The 25,121-nt window shown below is 37.3% G+C and overlaps 1 protein-coding gene across 5 annotated transcripts in view; it reads left to right on the top strand.

Annotated features, from left to right (window-relative positions):
- The window catches only part of MAP3K4 (mitogen-activated protein kinase kinase kinase 4), a 114,881-nt gene that overhangs the window by 22,866 nt on the left and 66,894 nt on the right, over positions 1 to 25,121 (top strand). For all 5 annotated transcript variants that reach the window (XR_012919240.1, XM_012759644.3, XM_012759641.3 and 2 more), the window contains exon 2: positions 13,243 to 13,433. Coding sequence is in view for 4 of the 5 variants with exons in the window: in XM_012759644.3 (XP_012615098.3) it covers positions 13,243 to 13,433 (191 nt within the window). In the remaining variant the exon portion in view is untranslated. The remainder of the gene's footprint in view (positions 1 to 13,242; positions 13,434 to 25,121) is intronic.

Here is a 25,121-nt window from a genome sequence, read left to right as displayed (position 1 = left end):
CATGGTTCATTTAATGATATACTGAGACATTTCTGAAACTGTATGTGGTATTTATATGTGGAATACATGGGGCCTTTAGATATTACCATTTTTAAGGATTTCATAATTCCTAACGAAAGGCATTGTTCCTCTCAAGTGAACAATTCCTTTTCCTCTACTGGCTACCAGCAGGTGATTTGTATAGACAGAATACCTATTTAGGCAGACTTTTTAAATAGTTGAGAAGCCTTGTGTGGGAAAAAAAATCAAAGTGGTATTAGAAACTTGTGTGTATCTGTATGCCTGTGTATGAGTGAAAGGTTATGGTAAATACTTTCAAGGGAAAGATAGGTTAACCCATGACCCTCTCCTGTTAACTGACCATCAGTGGTCACACATTTCTACTAGGATAAAAAGGCATAGCATAGTCTGCCCCACTGCCTGCTACTTTGGGTGCCCTGGTTCATTCTGTGCTCCCTCCCCCTTCCCCCCCAAGGCCATGATGGCATTCTTTCACTTTATCTCTTCTGCCTCAGATCCTTTGCACATGCTGTTCCTTCTGTCTTAGCACTTACCCCCCCTCCCGTGGGCAATGCCTTCAGAGCTTGTACATCTCATTTGAAATGTTCCTACTTCAGAGAAGCCTTGTTATCATTCTGATTCTCCACTTTAGGTCCTGTCTGCTGGTATGCTTTGTTCTAGCACCCTGTTCCCTATAATCTTCCTTTGTAGCATAATTCATAACTATACTTTAAATACTGTTGTGTGTATAATTCTACGCTAAATATCTAGTTCTCTCTACAGATTGAAAGCTCCGTGAGGGCAGGGGTGTTGATTCTCTTGTTCAGTAATGCATTTTTTCCTCAACTCCTAGCATAATTTGACACACAGGCACACACAATGAGGTAAGAAACAATGTGTATTTTCAACTGTAAATAAATCAGATCATTAAAGGACCCAAGAAACAAAAAACCAAAAATGAATAAAACAAAATAATATACATTAAAAAATTTATACCTTCTTCTATTTCATATTTAAACAAAATTCTATTCTCAGTGGAAAAAAATAGTTAATTCAAAATTAATGTTCTCTAGTTTAAAAAGTTTGTTTTTCTGTCCCACTAAAGGGGTAGTTTTATGCTCTTTAAATGTAAACATACACAGGCTTACATGGAATGAGCTGAGACGCTGCCTGATCTGATGAATACTCTATTAGAGGTGCTGTAAATTGTTGTTCCTGGAGGCATAGTGTAATTCTTACACTTGGTAGGGAAGGTAAGTAGCTATCTGAAGGAGAGACAATTGGAGTTAGACTTTTTTATTCAACATGCAGCAATCAGTAGACCAGGCAAAAGCCTCAATTTTTCTGTAGCCACGCTAGGTTTCCCCAGGCCTGATTTAGACTTAGTATATTATCCATGCTAACACCCGTATTTATAAAAGGTGAAGAAATTTAGACTTAGAGTTAACCGCTCACCAAAGATGACCAAAGCCAACAAAGATGTAAGGCTTGGAGCTTACGAGAAAACTAGCTGTCTGAACTGCTAGTCTATCTTTTATTCCCATTCCCCACGCTATTTCTCCAGTATGGGGAAATAAGTCCAGGTCCAGGTTGGGACCTCATCCCACAGGAGGAGCAATCATATCTGCTCCTAAGAGGGCCAGACTGTCACATTGAGCTAGCAGTGAGTGCTCTGGAGAAGATGGGAAGGGCTCGGGCCTTGCAGTTCCATCTGGATTCCATTTCTGGCCCAGGTGGTTTCAAGCTGAGCTGCGAAGTTAACCTCAGCAACCCTTATCCCTACTCTGTGTTCTGTGACATAGGAATTGTCCCAGTGGGATCCTTGGGAAGGTTCAATGGGATAGTGTTTGCAAAGAACTCGGATATCTAGTATGTAACACAGCACCTCTCATAATCAATAAGAATTGGCCTCCTGGGCAAAGGATCCTTCCCTAAATTGGCTCTATAAGGTTCTGCTAAAGATTCAATGAAATTATGTGTGATGTGTAGCATAGTGCCTGGCAGATGATCAGTGCCCAGTACCTAATGATAGCAATTAAACTGTTACCATGAAAATTGTTTATTACTGTATAACAAATTATAGAGCTGATAAAAATCGTAAAGAAGCATAAATTAAATTTTATTTCTGTTTAATGTTATTTTATTGGTTTTGACCATCACCTTAATTTTGAATCTTCCTTCATCTGTCTCTTTCAGCTTTTTATCAAAAGGGAATGATGTAGTTTAACTAGTACAGTGTTTCTCACTCTTCCATCATGTGTGACACACTCATAATTTTTGGTATGTCCTTGTACCACCTATCCTATTATTTCCTTACTCTAAATTCATTCTCTTTTAAAGAAGTCAGATTTATTTTAAAAGGAAACTTTGTCATGATGGTAAATATGGAAAACCTAAATAACTTTGTCATAAATAGAAAATAACTGTAATAATAAATGACCGAAACTATATATGTGCCTCCTGAAGTCTTTTATGTGCCACATTATGAAAAACACTGCACAGGTGGTCTTCCATCATGCTGACCTAGAGCCATTATTAATCAGCATTTTTAGGTTATGCTGCTTCATCTCGCTCCTGGGTAAGAAATGGTAACTTTTCCGTAAGGATTTAGGGGTAGAATTTGCCATTTAAATGGGAACCAAATGCACTGTTTATGACAGTTGCTGAGACTCTTATAGCACTAGACCTTGGATCAGAAACATCTGTAATGATTGTTAAAATAAGTATTTCCAAGCCCTATTCCACACTTTCTGATCAGAATTTCTAGTGGAAGACTTTGAAATCTGTATTTTTAAGAGGAAGATTGGGAGTTCTGATGTATATGCCAGTTTTGAGAGTCACTGTTTTAAATGGCATTTCCTCAACCTGCCACTTAGAAATTGTTTACAGCCATAATTATCAATGTTTTAGTAAAGAATTGCTTAATTTCATAATTAATTTTACATTTTTTATTTAGTTTTGGCTCTTAGTCTTTTATACCTAGACAGCACATTTATTTAGCATTGTCATCAAACTGTTTCATATAGTGTGGTGTAATTAATTTTTAAATAAAGTTTTAATTTTAGAATTGTTTTAGATTAGAGACAGTTGCAAAAATAGTACAGAGAATTCCCCTATACCCAGTTTCCCCTTTTGTTAAATCTTATGTTACTGTGTACATTTATCACAACTAATGACACTATTGTATTAGGTCATTAACTAAACTTGGTACTTTATTCCTATTTTGTTTGTTTTCCCCAGATGTTCTTTTTCTGTTCCCAGGTCCTTCTTGGAGGATACCACATTAGTCATGCCTCCTTAGGTTCCTCTTGGCTGTTACAGTTTCTCAGACTTTGTTTTTGATGACTTTGACAGTTTTAAGGAGTAGTGGTTAGGTATTTTGCAGAATGTCCCTCAATTTGGGTTTTTATCATGGTTTGACTGAGGTTATAGGTTTTTGGGAGGAAGACCACAGAGATGAAGTGCCCTTGTCATCATGTCGTATCAGGGGCATGTGCTGACAACATGATTACCACTGATGATGTTGACCTTTATCACCTGGCTAATGTAGTGTTTGTCAGGTTTCTACATGTAAAATTGCTTTTTTCTCCACCTTTTTTTTTTTTTTTTTGAGACAGAGTCTCGCTTTGTTGCCTAGGCTAGAGCGAGTGCTGTGGTGTCAGCCTAGCTCACAGCAACCTCAAACTCCTGGGCTCAAGCAATCCTGCTGCCTCGGCCTCCCAAGTAGCTGGGACTACAGGCATGTGCCACCATGCCCGGCTAATTTTTTCTATATATATTAGTTGGCCAATTAGTTTCTTTCTATTTATAGTAGAGACGGGGTCTCGCTCTTGCTCAGGCTGGTTTCGAACTCCTGACTTGAGCAATCCACCCGCCTCGGCTTCCCAGAGAGCTAGGATTACAGGCGTGAGCCACCGCGCCCGGCCTTTTTCTCCACCTTTCTATACTCTTTGGAAGTAAGTCACTAAAAGTGCAGCCCATACTTAAGGGGTGGAGGGTTATGGAGAGTTAAGTTCCATCTCCTTCAGAGGTAAGTGTCTACATGAATTATTTGGATGTTTTTTTTCTGTACAAGAAAGTTGTCTCCCATTTATTCATTCATTCAGTAATCATTTATATGTACTCAGGGATTCATAGTTGTAATCCAGTACTACCTCACTTATTTTGTTGCTCAAATTGTTCCAGTTTTGGCCAAACGGGAGCTCATTAAGTCAGCCCCATGTCCCTTTAATATACCCTATTGTTTTGTTTTTTGAATACTTTCTCAGTTGCTAGTACTATAAGATGCTCAAACTCATATTGCCCCTATCCTAGAATTAGTCATTTCTCTAGAATTCTCTTTTATTGGAGAATGATATTGGAAACAAAGATCCAGTCCCCAAATAAATGAGCTCTTTTATGGTAATGTCAAAGCAGTGGCGAGAGATTTTTGTGTCCAAATTGTCCTAATTTGCTTTTCCCACTCTTCTTTCCATTTTCCTTCACTGAAAACTCTGGGAGAAAATATCTCATATGCTTATATTTCCTTGATCTATCTTCCCAGCAGTTGGAGTTCATGTTTTGAATGTATGATGTATGTCATAGGGCATATTTACAGTTAACTAATTTTACAATCCAAATTTTAAGAAAAGGTAACTAGAGCTAAGGAGATCTGGGTAGCTCATCTGTTTCCTACGGAAAATGGCTCTTTAGTTACTTGATGTCTAAGAATATACTAGGAAAGATAATTCATGACATAAAATGTTTTCTCAAAAATTCTGTTTAGAGTTTTTTTTAATGTTCTTATTTGCAAAAAAGAGTAGGTAGAAGGAGATCATAATTCATTCTTTTCTTTTTCCTACCTTTAATTAAAGGTTTAAACATCTTTCTTGTTTCTCTTTAAAGGCTTTAATGTTTTTTCTTTGGTATAAGCCCCTTTGTTTGTTTTTCTTCCTGGCTTTGACATAGTTTTTTATCTTTCAAATTTCCCTGCCTTACCCCATAGTTCTCTTTTAAGCCTAAAAGAACCATTTGAATGAATCATCACTTTCATTTTATGTTTCTTTCCTTTGAATATTATTTGGTCGGCATTTCATTGTAAAATGTGTCCACAGTGATACTGATGCAATGATTATTTTCCCTTCTTGTATTTCAGGGACATGCTCCCACCTGTGTGCCCTGCTGCACTGCCCCTGTACAGTTAGGCGGGTGTAAGAAGGCTTTTCATACAGTTTTGATTTTCTTCCTGCTAATCTGCACACATATGGTCTGGTTTCATTCTCAAAACTTTGAATGAAGATATACATGTACATATATATATGTATATGCACACATTTTTTGGAGGTATTATTAATAGATCTGATAAAGGATAAGAAAGAACACCTGAAAAATGTCTTATTCTTTGTCCTGTTATTAAGTAGTCAGCTATTTGCAGCAAAATTGCTAAAATAACAGAAATAATTACATTTGTCTTTTCATGTATAACATGACTCATCTGTGTCTAAATGCCCAAAGGTTCTTTTTTTTCTTGTTTTTGTTCTAGTGTTTTCGCATTCTTTGTAGTTAAACGAAGTGAAAGATTAGTATTAAAGTCATTAGAGCATTTTATTATATTGTGTTTTTATGGTTTTTTAAGAGTTTATTTGCTGAAAGCCTTCATCTGAAAATATTTTTAAACAGCTTATATTATTGAGTAAAGTTTCTCCAAATGGGGTGGTATGTCTCTTTATATATATTTGTTTTCTGTCTTTATGCATTCTTTTTTGTTATGCTTAGTTCAGGACTAATAAGATATACTTTGTGTAAATCTATGAGTAGAACAAAAATATTTATACTAGAAGATAAAAGGCAGGCAGGCCTCATTCACTCGTCTACCTTTCCAAGACCATTTCTGATCATTCCTTCTATAAAACATACCAAATGATGTTCACAGCATCACGAATGCTTATGGCTGATAGACAGCTCTGTAGAATGCCTGTGATATTCTCTTCCCACCAATTGAACTCTATGTTTATTCCTAAATCTATTAAGATCTATTTTACTTTTTAATTGTAATTGCATAATTTAGTAGACTATTATACAAATCTGTAAAACGTGAGTACACAAGAGAATTGTAGTTTGTACATAATTCGGAATGCTTTGCAAAGTCTCAATATAGGTGACTTACATGTGAAAAAATTGCCATCAAATTAGTTATAGGAGGCTGGGCATGGTGACTTATGCCTGTAACCCTAGCACTCTGGGAGGCTGAGGCAGGAGGATTGCTTGAGGTCAGGAGTTAGAGACCATCCTGAGCAAGAACCAGACCCAGTCTCTACAAAAAATAGAAAAATTAGCTGGGCATAGGGACATAGTCCTACCTCTCTCCTGGGGAGGCTGAGATAGGAGGATTGCGTGAGCCCAGGAGTTTGAGCTATGATGATGAGACCACACTCTATCCTGGGTGACATAGCATGAGAGCCAGATTCTGTCTCAGAAAAAAAAATTAATAGTTATTGGAATGAACTGTTAAAGTTTAGGAAGAGAAAATCATGAACATCCAGAAAAATTCCTTCACAAAAGTCTTTAAATTCTTGTTGTTTTTAAAGGAATATAGAAAGTAGAGATTGTGGATCATCTGATATGCCATGAACTTGACTCTTTTTAACTTCTATCAGTGGACCCACACTAAAAGACAAGGCTGTGGCCCTAATCAAAATAGTAATCGATTAAAACTCACTCGTGGATTTAAAGTGAAAATAAAATTGAAGGTTTGTATGTGTGCCAGTTACCTGTTACAGTTTAATAAACCATACCAATGCTTAATGGCTTAAAATAAAAACCACTTATTAACCTGTCCTGGTGTTAAGTGGTTTTTCTGCTACTTGTGGTGTTGGCTACGGAGTGGGGACAACTGGAAGATCCAAAATGGCCTCACTCACCTTACTCACAGGGCTAGCAAGTTGGTGCTGGCCATCAGCTGGAGGCTCAGCTAGGCTTTGACCTCGCTAGCTTCTCTTTGGAGCAGCCTCTCCACCTAGCTAGGTGGGGTTTCTCACAGGATGGAAGTACAAAGGGGGCCTTCTTAAGGCTTAGGCCCGAAGCTGGTCCAGTGTCATTTTTGCTACATTCCATTGGTTAAAGGAGTCACAGGGTCATCCCAAATTCAGGAGGAGGTGATTATACAAGGGTGTGACTACCAGGAGGCCAGGTTCATCAAGGGTCACCAAACTAAGTCACCACAGTATATTTCAGTTTTTTATTTATATGTTTCATTTTTAATGCTTCTAATATATGTATTTATAATTCACTGGTGAACCATAAGTTTTAGTGACATTGGATAAGACTTTTAAATTAAAGTGTTTGCAAGAAAACATATTAATTTGGTTAAAACTTGTATTCCTACTAATAATTATGAGGGCATAGTTTTCTGAAACCATATTGCTCACACCATACCTCATGGCTATTATTTTGGTTAGTAGGTAGTGATCTTGGCACCCAGGGTTGCAGTATCACCTAAGCAACAATATTGTCAGAAATAAACAATCTTTAATTCTTGTAGCCTTATAAAAATATATTTTAAAATATAATGAATTTTGATTATTATAATCAGAATTATATTAATGGGTAATGAAATATTGTATCTTAATAAAATTTGGATAACAACTAAATCTGACATATCAAAGATAAAACCATTTAACTTGATTTGTTTTTTTAATAAGTAGTTTTGATTCCATAGTCTGCACCAGGCACTATTCTGGACACTGGTGAAACTGTGATAAGGAAGACAAACAAGCTCATGCTCTTCAATTATAGTTGAGATAGTTGCTTATTTATTTTCATAGGAAATCTATTTTTTAATTTGCTTTTTAAAAATGAATTTTAGTTAAAAAAGAAAAAAAAGAAAGACTGTCCATCCTGAAAAATAATCAAGACCGGCTAGATTTGTAAAGACCCTGTGCTCTGAATCAATGCAGAAGTTAAATAGTACGGGTTGGATAAAGAAGGTTGAGGTTTGACATTCACTTGGAGCTTAGCTGGTAAATGTTTGACTATAGGCTGATAATAAAGATTAACAAACTTATTAATGGTTCTTGTAATATGAACCAACCGTGCAGCAGCCTCAAACTTAAGTTAGCTGCCTTTGATTTATACTGTAGGCAAAGCAAGCTACACAAATTCTTAAAAAAAAAAAAAAAGAAACCTAGAGAATCTACCCCCTTTGCCCACATCCCACTTCCCTTTCCCCCAATACCAGAAATCTCCCTTTAACTATGACATAATACAGAGTAGATTAATGGGGTGGTGGATGAGAAAACCTCACACAGATGAGTACTGTACTTCATATGTGAATAAAATATCTTATTTCTAAGGACATTGCTAAAGAACTTTTAATGAAGTTAAAAAAAGTTTTAGGGCTTTTGTGGAACCACAGATGTTTTTGAACTCAACTTATCCAACTTCATAATTTTACAGATGAACTATTTCAGGCACCATTGTGGTTTACCTAATGCCCAGAGCAGAGCTATTTAACTCCAGGTTACTTGAATTTTTGCCTTGTTTCCTTTTCACACATTTTCCATTAAAAACTGTACCACACTCCCTTGGGTTGAGTTAAGGACTGAGTTTTCTTAGACAAGAGATAGTGTAAAGTGTATTCAGTTTAGCAGGGTTTTATGTTAAAAGAGCAAAGCATTGTTTTATGTGACGGTTTGAGGTTTAGTACCAGAAAGACATTTCACATTTTTATGTTTTTGAACACAAGTAAGGCAAATGTTTCAGGGCAGCTGATGTAGACCTTGCACTACTTTTCTCATCCAAAATAATTGGTATCCATGTAAACATTCTGAACTGGTCAACTGACCACATTAGCTCATCTCACATGAGCTATTACAAAATGAGGTTTGGGATGCTTAGGGTTAGTTAATTGAAATGATGTAAGTTCTTTTGAATTTACCACTAGTATTTATTTTTCTAGATTTTGTGCATAAATTTTTTTTTAAGAAAAATGAATAAACTTTTGCTTGATGTCTTTCCCCCCATTATATGGTACTTCTAAGACTCCCAAACTAAGTGATTTTTCTCTGTCTACTTTTCAGATTTTTTTCTTCATTACTGATTTTCAGCAACTTGATTATGATGTGCGTAAGAAAAAAATGGCAGTTTTCTTTATAGTTCTGCTGCTTGGGGATCTTGTTAGATCTGCGAGCTCATGGTTTTCTTTAGATATAAAAATTTTTTTAGGCCTTCAAAGATTTTTTTTCTGTGCTTCTTATCTCTAGTTTTGGGTTCCAGTAACACATGTTAGACTGCTTGTTGTCCTCACACAGGGTACCAGTGCTTTATTCTTTTTCCCTCTAGTCTTTCTCTCTGTTGCTGTGTCTTCAAGTGCACTGATTTTTTTCACCACTGTATCTAATCTGTTAAGCACATCCAGGGTATTTTTTATTTCTGATAAAAATATTATTTCATCTCTTAAGTTCCATTTGAGTCACTTTTGGTCTATTGGTTTTTCTTCTGGTTTGGGCCCTATTTTTCTTTGATAGGGTGGCAGACATTGTGAACTTTATTGAGTGCTAGACTTAAAAAACATTCCTTTAAATAATGTTGGATTTTATTCTGACATGTAGTTAAGTTACTGAGTTATTTGGATGGAATGTAAACCAGTATCATTTCCAACAAGCGTGAATACCATCTTGACTGAGTAAATTCTAAGAAAGTATTAAATGCATAGTTGTACCTTTGTGTAATGCCTGTTCTAAAATTCAATTTAATTATAAATGATAAATATAGTAACTGATAGTACCACATGACATTTTTCTTAACTCCTTTTCTCTGAAGCATAATGAACAAGGAAGGGTGAAATGTGTTATCTTTTGTCTTATTTTAATGTATTGTTTATGACAGTATTTATCTTCATGTGATTTTTAAGTGTTTGCTGTTAGGATAATTACATAATTTGGCAATACTTTGAAGTCAGTAGTTTATTTTGTCCATGTGAAGATATAAAGACTAAGGTAGATGACTTTTTGTTTCATAATAGATGCAGCTTGGAAAACAAGGATTTGTCAGCTTCTGTAGAATTATTACAAGGATTTATTCTACTTTTATTTGGGGAGTACAGCCAAATTAATTTTTTCATGTGTGAAGAAATAACTTGTCCATACTTGGAGGACAGCACAACACAAATAATCTTTTTCTGCTTCCTTAAGTTAAAGTCTTCATAAAAGTTAACCTGTTTATTATATGTGCTTTCCTGGACTCTGTTTATCTGCTAAAGCACAGGATTTATTTCCATAATATACAGATCAGACAATACTTATTTATTTATTTAAAAAAATTAGCTCTGCTTGTCTTTTTAGATTATGACTCTGTCCTCAGGGTGCTTGCTGTTTGGATCACTCAAATCTGACATTGTCAGTTCCTCTTCAAAAAAATCCTCTTCTGCTTTTACTTTGCACTGTATTAATTTATTACATCCGTGCAATACTGCTGGATACTAGTAAAACAGCCACTTTATATTTTGCATAGCCCTTTATTTCCATTATTTTGTTAAAAAACTCTTCACTGAATTTCCTGTAATATTTCAGAAGGTAGACCTGAAAATTTCTAAATTATTATTATTATTAGAAAGATTCAATAAAGACTGCTTCACCCATGCAGGAAGGCTGGGATGTGGCCTTCGCTACTGAGTTCACATTCCTACTTACTGCAGAGGATGTGTTCTGAAAGAGTTTTTGTTTGCTGTTTATATCTGACTCCATTTTTCTCTTTATCCTGGTATTCTCTGCTATCTGGCTTTGATGTATTTAACTGACTAAATGTACCACAGTTTCCTAGCGATGACCATTCTAATATATGAAGTGCACTATTGTGGAAAAGCACTGAGTGTTTGTGACCACTATCCTGGACACCCCCGGAGATAGTAAAGTAATAAAGTACAAAGTCCTTCCTTACCATTCACTTTAAGTATTTTAGTGAGGAAATGAAATAAAAACAGAAACCTTATAATACTGAGTTAGAAAGAATTTAAAAGATGCTAAAATTTTAAAATGGGGCCCAGGCAAGGTGGCTCACGCCTGTAATGCAAGCACTCTGGGAGGCTATGGCTGGAGGATAGCTTGAGTTCAGCAGTTTCAGACCAGCCTGAGCTAGAGCAAGACCAGTCTCTATGAAAAACAGAAAAAATTAGTCAGGTGTTGCGGTGTAAGCCCATAGTCCCAGCTACTGGGGAGGGTGGGGCAGGAGGATTCCTTGAGCCCAGGAGTTTGAGATTGCAGTGAGCTATGATGATGCCACTGAACTCTAGCCTGGGCAACAGAGCAAGACCCTGTCTCAAAACAGGGACAAAAAGTGTTAAAATGGTTTCCAGGTCTGTACCATGCTGAACTCAAGGTGGGCTTCTCTCTTAAGGTGAAGCAGATGAACAAAGAACTCAGGTTCTCTCAGTGGATGGTGAGTCAGGTTTAATCTTTACAGAAATGGAGTCTAAGTGTTTATTATCCTTATTTTGTAAATGTGCAGTGGAGAGATTTTAGTTAATTTGTTCAAGGTCCACACAGCTAGTAGTCAGCACAACCAGATTTGAACATAGATGGGTCCATCACACCATAAAGCCTATGCTGTCAATCATTCTAAAGCCTGTGCCATTCACCACTAAAACACATAGAAAATAAATAAATGAAATAAATGACCTTGGCATTTATAGCCATGTGCTTTAATCAGAAGAATCAACTATTACACAGTGAGCATAGAAGAAATAGATATAAGAAATTTCAAGTTAATCTGTAATTTATACTTTGTGTTGTATGGCTTTATGAGACTTAATAAATGTAGTTAGCACAAGGGAATAGGTAGGAGCATTTAAAACTTCTATATCTGCATATGGTTTAATTTGTTTCAGTTAGCTTTCAGGACATTTAACTTGTATGTCTTATTGTGTGTACACATGTTTGGGAATGTATGTGTTCTCATAAAGTAACTAGAATGGTCTTAAAAATGCAGTCCTTAAAATTGGTTTTTGATCTGTCAGGGATTTTTTAAATAGATTTCAGCATTGTAAATTTGTATAATTCTGTCCCATTTTATTTTTTGAAAGATAATTTTCTGAAGTTTTGTCAGTCTAATTCAATAATAATATCACTTATTTTGGAGTGTTTTTTCTTTTTCCATTGTGATTTTGAAATAGCTTTGATTTTAATATCAAGATACAAATTTCCAGGAAGAAAACTGGTTGTACAGCAGATAGATATAATTTGGAGTTATGCCTACAAAATATAAAGCATACTTTATAAAGAATGTTCAGAATAAGGTAGACTGTGATAATACATACTTGGAAAGAGTTTCATGATTGATTTCTTCTAGTTTGCTGTTTTAGAATTGTATTTGCTCTCAGTTTGTATCATTACATTTTGTTAGCTTTGCAGAAATAGAACTTTTTCAAAGTAGTGATATTGAGAAGCTGTCTGGGGATATAGAATTGGCAGGCAGTGTGTTTAGAGAACAAGTAAAAGAGAAATTGCATTTTGAAGATGAAGAAAAAGGATTTCCTTTTTCTTTTTGACCGCATCCTTCTCCCACATACTACACCTGAACTGTGCACTGTGGGTCCGCCCCCCCCATTTTTTTATTGTGTTAAAATACACATAACAACATTTATTGTCTTAACCATTTTTAAGTGGTTCAGTGGTTTAAATACAAACATAATGTTGTGTGCACTGTAATTTTTATTAGAGAACTTAGAAACGTTGACCTACTCTACTCTATCAGTACTCTCTCTGCTTTGCTGTATGGATCATAGCAAAGTGTTCCTATACCTTCTGTTCTATCTGTGTGCTTCAGAGAAAGCAGCAGGGCATGGAACTTTCCCACTCATCAATTAAACTTATCAGTATCTAGCATATAAGCACATTTTTAGTTCTGTCTGATTAATATCTTCTGGTCGTTTGCCATTTTTTCCTTTAATTCATAAGTTTTTAGTTTTAAACTTCATTCATGGTAGAAAGAGTCCCATGAACAACAGAGACAGCATATCTGTTCTACCCATGTGATGATACTCCTTATAGTTCATGGTAAGAGCAGCAGCAATACAATCATTGCTCCCTTTGAGAGCAAGAAAAGTTCTTGTGAGTTTCCACAGGTGAAATAGAGGAGAAGGATTACAATACTGAAGAGCATATATGTAGAAAAGCTTTACAAAAAGTTCTTTATAAAATTATAAGTAATATAAATTTGAATTCAGTTAATATGTTACTGAATATTTTCTCTTCTTGCTGTCTTTCATAGGCAAGAGTGCACATTGGGAGATTCAGCTAGTAGGAGTCCTGACTCTGATCCAGAGGACTTCTCAGATGAAACAAACACAGAAAATCTCTATGGCACCTCTCCCCCCAGCACACCTCGACAGATGAAACGCATGTCAGCCAAACACCAGAGGAATACTGTAGTGAGGCCTGCCAGTCGATCTAATTTGAAAGGTGAGTCTTGAACTTAAAAAAGTGTACATGAGAGGATTGCAGCACTTTTGGTCCATAATTTTTATATGACATATAACTATTGACTGATCCTTTTTACCATAAGTTTAGTAATTCCTTTTATCTTAAATTTGACAAATGTTGCTTTTAAATTCTATTTTTTAATTTTTGAATTATTACCCTTAGCAATATTCTTTTTTTTTTTTTTTTAAATTATTTTTTTTTATTTTGGCATATTATGGGGGTACAGATTTTAAGGTTTCAATAAATGCCCATTTCCCCCCCTCCCCCCAAAAGTCTGAGTCTCCATCATGACCATCCCCCAGATGGTGCATATCTCACTCACTATGTATGTATATACCCGCCCCCCTCCCCCCTCCCACCTACCCAATACCCTATTACTGTAGCACCTATGTGTCCACTTAGGTGCTACTCAGTTAATACCAGTTTGCTGGAGAATATATCTGGTGCTTGTTTTTCCAATCTTGGGATACTTCACTTAGTAGTATGGGTTCCAGCTCTAACCAGGAAAATATAAGGTGTGCTATATCACCATTGTTTCTTAGAGCTGAATAGTACTCCATGGTGTACATATACCACATTTTATTAATCCATTCTTTGATTGATGGGCACTTGGGCTGTTTCCACAGCCTTGCAATTATGAATTGTGCTGCTAGCAATATTCTTAATAAAGGAGACAAATAATTCTCCAGAGGTGGAAAAGCTTGTCCTGAGCAATGGTTAAAGTTAGCATCGTGAGGCATTTGAAAATGTGAAAGAGGCCAAGTGTTTCCCAGAATGCTAATCTAAAAAGGCTACTGGTTATATGGGATAGATGGCCGCCTTTTATTTTTCTAATCTCTTAGGCTGAGGTTTCTAGATTCTGTCTGTCTAGAAGCGGTATATTGAGGACTTTGGGAAAGACAGAGCCAGACTTTCTTCCCCTGGATTCCCTAGCCCACCTGAGACCTCTGCTCTCTGTCAGTGACCTGTGGTGCTGCCTTAGTGTGTAGGGCTCTCTTTTCTTGGTAAATACACTCACCAGATGGTACCCCACACCTGATAACCATGGACAGAACCTGTTCTCTACCCTTTTGTTTAGGATCCCAAAGCTCAGGTAGTGCTCTGCTCCTAGAAACTGAGAGTGTTCACTCTTTTTCTCACCTCCTTTTAGAAAGTCATATCGGTTCTTTTTTCGGGTAGATGAATTGAATGAAGCTGAGCTGCTGCCTCCTTTTGCCCTACATAATGGCCTGAAACCTTATGGTTTTAGACTTTCCCTATTAATTTTCGCAGACTACTTGTCCTGAAACAGATCCCATAACTTCCTGGAATCTGTTCAGCTATTACTGCACAAGGTGCGGATTTCATTCTTCATCTTGTCTGAGAAATTTCTCCCTGTTGATTTCACATTCATTCCCATCTCTCCCTTTAGCCCATGTTAGTTCTTCCTCTTTGGTTAGCTTCCTGTCCCTGGAGATTTATTTCTTCAATATATTGACCTCTCAGGGTTGTAAGATGACATGTCTACTCTGCATTCCCATCAGAGCACTTCCTCAAAAAAGAAGGAGGGCAAGAGAAATGGGTTTTATTGTATATTTGCTTGAGTGAAAATCTTAGCCAAGGAGTTTCTAAGCAGTAAAAAGTCTTTCTTTCCCACAAATGATTTTCCCACAGAAGATGGTTTTTTTTTTTTTACTTAAAATGTTATTTACATTAAGATGTTAACCTGTGGCCTTTATATACCCCTTTGGAAACCAATATCTTTCCATTATAATTTGTCATCTTGAAAATCAATCCTTGTCTGTTTTCTCAAGGAAATTTTTCAGATGGCTACAGAAGTTTCTCATCTATAATAGAGATCAGTGAATTAGCATCTACTGAGTCAGTGTAAGTTAATAGATATTTTACTTTGTGGTGGTAAAGTGAGAAGATGCCAATAGTATGTCCTCATCCTCTTTTTCTTCACTTTTTGGTCCATACTGTTTTAGAACAGGAGTTGAGAGCATAATTCCCCCATTTTATAGATTGAGAAACTGAGGCGCAGGGTTTTGAAACAAGTTCTTTAAGCCAGAAGGCTTGAGTTCTCATGATACTCAATTTGGACCTTTTTGTAGCAAGAGCAAAAGGGGTTAAGCTTATCTGAAGGCAGCACTTGAGTTGACTCTACCTTCTTTCACTCATCAGGCGGACAACCAGTCACTGGATATTTATTGAGTTCCTGCTGTCCTTCTCGGCTGTGTGGGAGATAGAGGGAAGAGAGAAGTTTGTCTCTGTTCTTCCACAATTTTTAAAGTTGTTTATAAAATTATAGAATCTTAGAGCTGGAAATTATCTTAGACCACTTAAGTTCCTGCCATTTTGAGATGAAGAAGCTAATGCTTGTAGACCTTCTGATTTATAGCTATCTAATAGCAGACCCAGGACACCAGAATCCTTAATAATTTATTCTTTTTCTTATTGCAAAAGATTACCCATAAACACAACACACAAAGATAACTTCTTTTACCATCTGTAAAAGCCAAATTATAGAGCCTGCAATCTCTTTGTTGCATATGTTTATGTTGTCATACTATATTTACTATTTTATAACTGGCTGCTTTTCTCATTTAATGTTTTATGAACTTTTTTTTCTTTCTGAGACAGGGTCTCGCTCTGTTGCCTGTGCTAGAGTGCAGTGGTGTCATCATAGTTTACTGCAACCTTAAGCTCCTGGGCTCAAGTGATCTTCCTGCCCCAGCCTCCCAAGTGGCTGGTACTACAGGCATGTGCTACCATGCCTATCTAATTTTTGTCTTTTTGGTAGAGACAGGGTCTCATTACATTGCTCAGGTTGGTCTTAAACTCCTGGCCTCAAGCAATCCTCTCTTCTCGACCTTCTAAAGTGCTAGGATTATATAAGTGTGAGCCAGTGCAACTGGCCTGAACTTTTTATGTTGTAGAATAACCTGTACTATTAATTTAAATGGCTGCTATATCATCTGTAGCAGCATCTTCACAGTTATTGCTAACAATTACTGAGTGCTTACTGTGTGCTAAACACTGTGTTTAGCAGCTCAGAAGAATTATCTTTTAAATACCATAACAACCTAATGAGGCATAGGTCTTACATAATACAAATTGAGTATCCCTACTCACAAATGCTCCAAAATCCAAAACTTCTTGGGCACCAACATGATGCTCAAAGGAAATGCTCATTGGAGCATTTTGGATTTCAGATTTTCAGATTTGTGCTGCTTAACTGGCAAGTATAATACAAATATTCCAAAATCCAAAACACTTCTGGCCCCAGGCATTTCAGATAAGGGGTACTCAACCTGTATTTATTTTATAATTAAGGAAACTGAGCTTCAAGAGTTTCCAGGATTTTTAGTTTTAAATGTCCCAGTCATGCATATCATATGTTTGCCTTTTGGTGAATTATTTTTTTGTCAGAATTCTTGTTCATGAATGCAAGAAAAGATGGAAATGAAGCACATATGTTGGGCAGTGGTGATGTGATATTTGTGCTGCGCTGGCATGGTAGTCCTGGAGAACTTACTTGCCGTCAGACTGTAGCAGCACAGCATGGTGGACAGGAGCACGAACCTGGTTGCCAGGTTGTCTGGATTCCAGGTCTGCTTCTACCACCTCCTGTATATGCAACCTCTATGTCTCACTTTCTTTTTTCTTTTTTTTATAGACAGAGTCTTGCTTTGTTGCCCAGGCTAGAGTGAGTGCCGTGGTGTCAGCCTAGCTCACAGCAACCTCAAACTCCTCTGCTCAAGCGATCCTCCTGCCTCAGCCTCCCAAGTAGCTGGGACTACAGGCATGCGCCACCATGCCCGGCTAATTTTTTTTCTATATATATTAGTTGGCCAATTAATTTCTTTCTATTTATAGTAGAGACGGGGTCTTGCTCTTGCTCAGGTTGGTTTCTAACTCCTGATCTCAAACGATCCTCCCGCCTTGGCCTCCCAGAGAGCTAGGATTACACCGCGCCTGGCCTGTCTCACTTTATCTATAAGATAATTTGCCTTATAATGCGAGGATTATACATTCAGTAAGCATTAGCTATCATTGTTATTATTATAAACTAAAGATTTCTTCCCAATACTTATTACTTTTTTTCTTGCCTTAAATCTTAAAACGAGATTATATAATTCTATTATTTCCATATCCTTATTAACTGGTGTCCCTATTTTTCAGACCCCGAGTCTTAGGTTAAATGATCGTCTCAAGTCTTATAGCTACTATGCCTACACCTGTCCTGTGTGGACTACACATTCCCTTGTATCTCTTCCTAGTCCTTTTCTTTCTCTCTGTGTGTGCTGCTGCTGTAGTTTTCCCTTGTTAAGTCTTTCTTTCCTTCATCCATCCCTCCTTTCCTCTCTCCCTTTCTTTTTTCCTCTTTCTCTCTTTTTTCTTCCTCCTTCACACTGTTTCTCTTCTCATTCCTGTTTTTCCTTTCCTCCCTCTGTTCTTTCCTTATTTCTTCTTCATTCTTTCCGCTGAATCAGGTTGAGTGACTCAGTAGGCATGTACTGTTTTAGATGATGAATAAGACTTGGTCCCATCTCTAGAAGTGCACAAATCACAGGCAGCCCAGCCTAGTGTGGTAGGGCTGGGATGGAGACTGCTGTGGGTGCACACAGGAGGGGTATTGAGAAGACCTGAGGTTGGGAAGGTTTCTGGAACAAGTGACATCTGTGCTGTGACCTCAAGGCTGAGTCAGGGGGACCAGTATTTCAAACTAGCATGTGATTCATAATAATATATTCATCTTTCAACGTTAAGGAGCTTTTTAGAATTAACTAGGTTGGTCAGATTTATTTTATAAACTTACTGAGGAAATATGAACTGGTGCTTTATTTCTTTCTCACTGCAAGCAGCAAAGACTCTCAGAATCATACAATTATGGAACTGCAGTCAAAGTTGGACTCATCTTTTTAATAATTAGTCACCAATAATATTTGCAGTTTTCTGGTTGTCTATTATTGTGTAACCACCTAGAAGCATAGTGGAGTGAAATGGCAACCATTTTATTGCTCAAGAGTCTGTGGTTCAGGTGTTTAGGCAGGGCACAGGTCATCTGTGCATCATGATGTGCTAGGGTGGCACATTGGCTGGAAATGTCCTGTCTTGGCAGAGGCCCTAAGTATGAGCCCCCAGCTCTTCTCCACATGGCTGTCTGCTGGGTCTCAAATGTCCAAAATGGCTCCTTCACTCACATGTCTGGCAACTGGGCTGAGAGGGCAAGAACAGCTGTGGGCTGGCTGGCATTGTTTTCTTTCCATGTGGCCATCCACATGGCTAGCCTGGGCTAGTCCCTGGGTAATCGGACTTCTTACATGGCAGCTGGCTTCCTTCAGAGCAAATGTTTTGAGAGGTCAAGGTGGAAGTTGCAAGGCTTCCTATGACTTAGCTACGGAAGTCATGCAGTATCACTTCTGCTACATTCTTTCAGTTACCTAAGGTGACCAAAATTCAGTGTGGGAGGGGACTGCTCAGGGCAACAGGACCAGCAGGTGTAATTCATTGGCTACTTCGGGAGATTGGCTCCTATGTGCATTCATTGTAAAGCTTTGGGGGTTTAGAATCTGGTCATACTGTCTTTGCTTCCTCCAGCCCCTCTCCCTCAAAAATACAAAAACACCAGGAGCATTCCCGAAAGAACAAAAGGACTTGAAAGGTAACTGAGGCCACACTATTTGAAGGAGGGGACAATGACCAGTAGTACTATTTTTTTAGTGGTGGTAGCCATTGTCATGAACTTACTATGTGGATATAATTCTTAAAATATTATTACCATAGGTTCAGAGTAGCTGCTAATGCTATAGGTTTATTTTTATAATTGTAAATTCAGATCTTGAGAAAATTGCTAACTCTAATTGTAGTGCATATATGTGATTAGAAAATTGGCTCTTACTGAAGTTATGTGATGGAATCATGGTAGTGCTAAGTTCCTGCAGACCTTTATCAATGGTAAAGACAGAAGAAGTTACAGATAAAACATTGGTACTAAGAAGACCACCTCTCTAATAATATGCTCTTTGATATGAGAGATGCACACCGTAAATCAATATTGTAGAATTTTATAAAATTAGTTGAATTAGAGCATCCAGTATATGTTACAACCGCTTTTTTCTACTTAGCAGTAGGTGGAGGCTCTTGTTCTGTATGAGCACATTTAAACTAAGGCATTCTTTTGGTAACTGCAACCATTTTCCTTATAGGATGTTTCCATATTTTCAAATAAAAATTCTGTTGTGGGGAACATATCTGTTCATTTATCTTGGATCTTATATAGAGTATTTTTATGGACTAGATATCTAGCAGTGGAATTGCTGTATCATATGGTATATGTGTTTAAAATTGGAAGATATTGTGCATGTCATTCTTCAAAAGGACTATTCATTCTTATACTCCTACCAATAGTGTATGAGTACCCTGTTGTCTTGTATTTTCCACATTATTGTTTAAAATTTCTGCCAGTCTACTTTAGTTGTATAAATTTTCTTATTTCTAATTTTATAATTATCTTTACAAGGAGAATATAATTGATAATTGTGGTTGATACATAGGCCAATATGATTACTGGAAATATGAGGCTAAATATAAATACTGTGTGTGTGTGTGTTTCAGAGAAGAAATGTCTCATTTATATCACAATATTTAATTTAATGCAACCATTTACAAAATGTAAGGAATCAAAGAACATTAAAGTTATCAGTACTCTGTTACTTTATATTGCAATTGTGGAGAATATGGGTCCATTGAAAATGAGTGCAGATTTTATTATGTGCAAGTGTGCAGGTTTGAGTAAAGAATCCATAGTTTTCATCAGATTTTCAAATGCAGTCTATGACCCAAAAAGGTTAAGAAGCACTGACCTAGATAATATTTACCACATGTTTAGCAAGGTTTTCTTTGAAAACAGCTCATCCTGAGGTGTGTTACACTCAAAGGATAAAACTGTATAACAAATTCAAAATCAATGTGAAAACTACAAGGTCCTTTCCACACTAGCCAAGAACAGAGACACTCCCCCAACTCTAGCTCCATACACTAGTTTTACAGAAAATGACTTTAAAAAAGCCCATAAATGTCAACAAGTTTGTCCAGTAAGAGTAATTTCCAACCCTTTGTGCAGGTAGGGATAGAAGGGAGGCAGGGGCTCCTGTGAGGCAAACCCACCTTCTCCCTGTTGAGCAAATGCTCATCTTTGTGCTTTTGGCAGGTGGAATTAACTTCCCTAACCCATTGATGTTGAGTTAATGAAAGGGAGATTGTCCCCACCAGGCTAACTTAATCAGAAGCTGGGGAGCCACTTAGAGGAAAAGGGGAAGCATGAGAAGGCGGTGGGTAAGAGAAGGCCAAGGTGAGAGCCAGAGCTAGAAATGATGCCTTGGGAGGAGAGGATGGTGGCTTCCAGCCTAGGGAACAGCAGGAGGACCAGCCCTGCCTCCAGTGCCTGTCTGAGATCATCTGTCTGCTTTGAAGATTCACTTTCCTGGGACCCAACCTGACCACTTGTGGCTAAGTCCGTGGGTGCTGACTAGTCCAGCACCTGCCTAGGGGCATCTAGTTCTGGGAGGGTATGCAGGCTGCTGGCACCCTTGGGTTGCTGGAGACCCCTGTTCCTCCCCTGGCCCTGTTGAGGCCCAGAACCTCCAGCTGACAGGTATCTGGGAGGGAATGGGGGTGTGAATCCCCAGAGTCTGCCCACTCACAGGGCTGTGCATGGAGGACACTGGCTCCAGGGGCTCACTTGGCACAGGGTGAAGGTAGCGCTGGGAGCCAGCAGCCTATCGTGGGTGAAGGTTCCAGGGAGGACTGCAGCCATTGTGGCAGCAGCTCCAGACTAGGTTACATGAGAGAACAGGACACTTTCTCCTAGGATGCCTCCCACATGGCTGTAAGGTGCAGGGGACTATCCTGTGCAGCCAGTCCCACTACAACCTGTACAGGGCTTTAAATACAGTGCCTTGTCCTGGACCTCCTAGTCCAGTGTGGGTGTCTCATGGAGAGTTGGCCAGCAAAACCTGTGGCTCCACTTTAAGTGTAAGTACCTGAGATGACATATGGACAGAGGGTGGACAGACCCAGCCATGGACTGACAGATGGCCTCAGGGAGGTCGAGACCTTCTTTTATTTTTTAGAGATGATTTCTTGTCCTGTTGCCTGGGCTGACCTTGAACTCCTGGGCTCAAGGAATCCTGCTTCGGCTTCTCAAGTCACTTAGGATTATAGGCACATGGCATGGCAGCAAGTTTAAGGCCTTTTAAAGGACTTCTATGTGATTAAATCAGTCTCACTTAAGAAAATCTCCCTTTTCATTAGGCTAAAGTCAACTGATTAGGGACTTTAATTACATCTACATAGTCCCTTCTTAGCAACAGATATTAGTGTTTAAATAATTGGGAGGAGGTGCTGTAAACTACAACATGGGCACTGCCTCTCTCGTATCCCAGCCTTCACCAAAAAGTTGAAAGTTACTATTTTATTGGGCAACCTTTCTTACAGTTGTATGATATTTAATAAGTCATTTTGTATCACTACTACGTTTTAGCATTGATATTTTGTTCTGTGATTTTTATTATTTATGAATAAAACATATCTATAGAATAATTTTCATAGTTATTGACCATCTGTTTTTAAAGATAGCTTATTTAATTCAAAATTTTGTTTCTGGTCCACTGTTCTTTGATTTTTTGTTTCCTCTTTCCATCCCCCACCCCCCAACTCCCTAATCTAGATGTCAGGATACATTATTTGCAGTGTTTACTACGACTCTTATTTTACATTACAATTACATGTAATAGGATTGAAATAATGAGCAATATCATATACTAGGAAAAATGAGGAAATGGCAGCTTTTGTATAAGCCTGGTGGGAGTGTGAATTGTCTCAATCCGTGGACGAAGTAATTTGTTGATACAGTCAATTTGAGGCCGGTTGTGTCTTTGACCAAGCAAATCTACTTCTGGTAATAGACATTGGAGAAGTTCTGCTAATGGATACAAAGAGTCTTGCAAAAAGATCCATTGTATCATTCACTGTTTGTGATTTCTAGATAGTTCTTGACTTAGGATGGTTTGACTTAATGATTTTTTGACTATATGTTGTACAAAAGCGATATGCATTCAGTAGATACCATACTTTGAATTTTGATTAAGAATTCTTTACAATAACTTTAAAATAGGTTTTGTGTTAGATGATTTTGCCCAACTGTAGGCTAAATGAAGTGTTCTGAGCATGTTTAAGATAAGCTAGGCTAATGTTTGGTGGGTTAGGTGATATTAAATGCATTTTGATTTAAGATATTTTCAACTTAACACTGGGTATATCAGTACATAACACCTTCACAAGTTGAGGAGCATCTGTATAATATGTCAATCTGTAACCCTTAGATAAGAAAGTTCAAAAAGTTGGTCATAGTGGTTGTCTCTGAGATAGGAAAAGGACTGGGGAGTGGGGAACTGGACATACAGGGTAATAATGAGGTCAGTACTGTTTGCGATGTTTTCTTTCTCTGTTTTGGTGGGCTTAAAATGCTTGCCAGTTAGAGGTGTGCAAAACCATTTTGCCCAATGTTTGCATTTTCTTGGTATTGTTTCCCTGTAAATGTTCAAGACATTTTTCAAAGTATTAACATTTGTTTTTTAAATGTTGTGAAAAGTATCATAACAATGTTATGGTATCTGGGTAAGGGTGATTAGCTCCTTATTACCTAAAAGAAGTCTGCATGTGACATCCAAACTAATGCAACCCACCAGTAAGCTCCTTAATTAACTCCCTGACCAGGCTTCATGTCATAGTCTGATGAGTAATACAATTTAGCTGTGGTGTTATTTGAGATTATACTTTTGGATAATAGTAACTCATTACCAAATTACAGCAATTAAGATTTTGTTAAGTTTTAGATAGTATTTAGAAAAATGTAACTGTTCTTAAGATTGGTTTAAGAGAAAGACAGTCAAACCATTTTACATTTAAATTTTTGTTTTTTAATATAGTGAAAGTAAATTCAGTTTGTTTTGTAGTTTGAATAGGTTAATAGGAATTTAAAAGACAACCTAAGCCAATGCCCTTTTCAGAGTGAATTTGCTTTGTAATCATTATCAACTTCATTTTGCAGCACTATTAAAAGACTGCTACAGGCAGATTATAGAGATAAAGCAAATATTTAGTTATTTATATCAGAATTTGTACATATACATATTAATTTCCCTATCATTAGCAAATTTGTCAAAGAGGGTGTATGTATACGTGTGTGTGAATATATGTGTGTGTGTGAATGCATGTCTTGCTAACAGTAGTGAAATTAGAATGTATATTTTTAAAGAATATGATACTGATGTAAAATAGAGCTGGTAAAAATGATTATATCAGATTCAATCTATATAGAAATATTTATTGTTAACCAGAGTGAAATTAAATCCATATTTCAGCTCTGTAGTCCAAACTTAGCCTATCAAGGTTCTAATTTATGTTTCTAGGCTGACCATATACAGAATCACTGTCCTAGTCAAACCCTTCTATTTTCTGTCTTTGTGTCTTGCCATGTTCTTATTTGCTGGCTTGAAATATCCTCTTGCGTTCCTTACTATCCTTATTTAAGCTGAATCCATTCTTCAAGGTCAAGTCACGTGCTTGCTCCGGTAATCTTTTATGGCACTCAGTGTGGTAGCCTTTCCTTGGTCGGTCAGTACTGCCTGGTGAGCACCTTTGACAAGCATAAGGATGGTGTGATGGCACCAATATGGGTTAGGATCCCTGTTCTAACATTTACCACCTGTCCAACCATCTGTGTTCTGTGGTATTCTTCATCATAATGTTGTTACGGAGATTATGACAATCTGTGTAAAACCCTTACCTGGAAAATAAAGGAATTGGGTAAAGTGGGTTCCCAAAATGTGCCATTTCAGCCATGTCGAATCAGAGACAATGGGAGTGGCCCCAGGAATGTGCGTGTTAGGAGGAACCCAAGAGATTCTCAATATATGGAAATTTGAAAACCTTGCATTAGAAGATCTGTAATCCCCTTCAGATTACTAAAGTCGTTTGATATGCTAGGACATTGCTGCTCTAGTGATCATCTCACACTTAAAGGTACAGATCACGCATCTGTTTATGCTTTCTCATTTGAGAGCTCAAACAAGGCAGTGTTTTGAATTTGGACAATACAAGTATGGGAGAACATAAGAATTGCAAAGACGTGATTAAAAAACTACATTTTATATATATTCTAAGAAGCCATTTTTAGGTGTAGATGTGGCGATTCAGTTATATCTGTCAAATAATATTGCTTGTCATTGGTTGCTTTCAGTTTTATTATAAAGTTCTATTTTTTAAAAATTATTTCATGTTCTTCTGATTTGGTGGGAACTGTTGGTGGTTGGCCAAAGGAAAAAGTACTCTGGAGGTTTGCTTTAATTGTACTACCAAAATTATACCATTTAATTTATAGCCACTTGGGAGATCAAGTATTCCTTTAGTCTTAAGTTATGGACTGGTTTTATAGTCCTGTAATTAGAGTTTTCTACATAAAACATTCTGTATATCTAATTCCTATACTTCTGATTCATTTTCCTTTCTAGAAGCTCTGTTTGCATTTGACTTTTTGTTAATTGCAGAGGGACTTAGTATTTACAGGAAACTGAACAGATAAACTTGTCCATCAGTAGTAGCCTTTTGGATGTTATTAAA

The sequence above is a fragment of the Microcebus murinus genome, chromosome 5 (assembly GCF_040939455.1).
Source record: "Microcebus murinus isolate Inina chromosome 5, M.murinus_Inina_mat1.0, whole genome shotgun sequence".
NCBI lineage: Eukaryota > Metazoa > Chordata > Mammalia > Primates > Cheirogaleidae > Microcebus > Microcebus murinus.
This window is presented reverse-complemented; position numbering and strand designations above follow the sequence as displayed.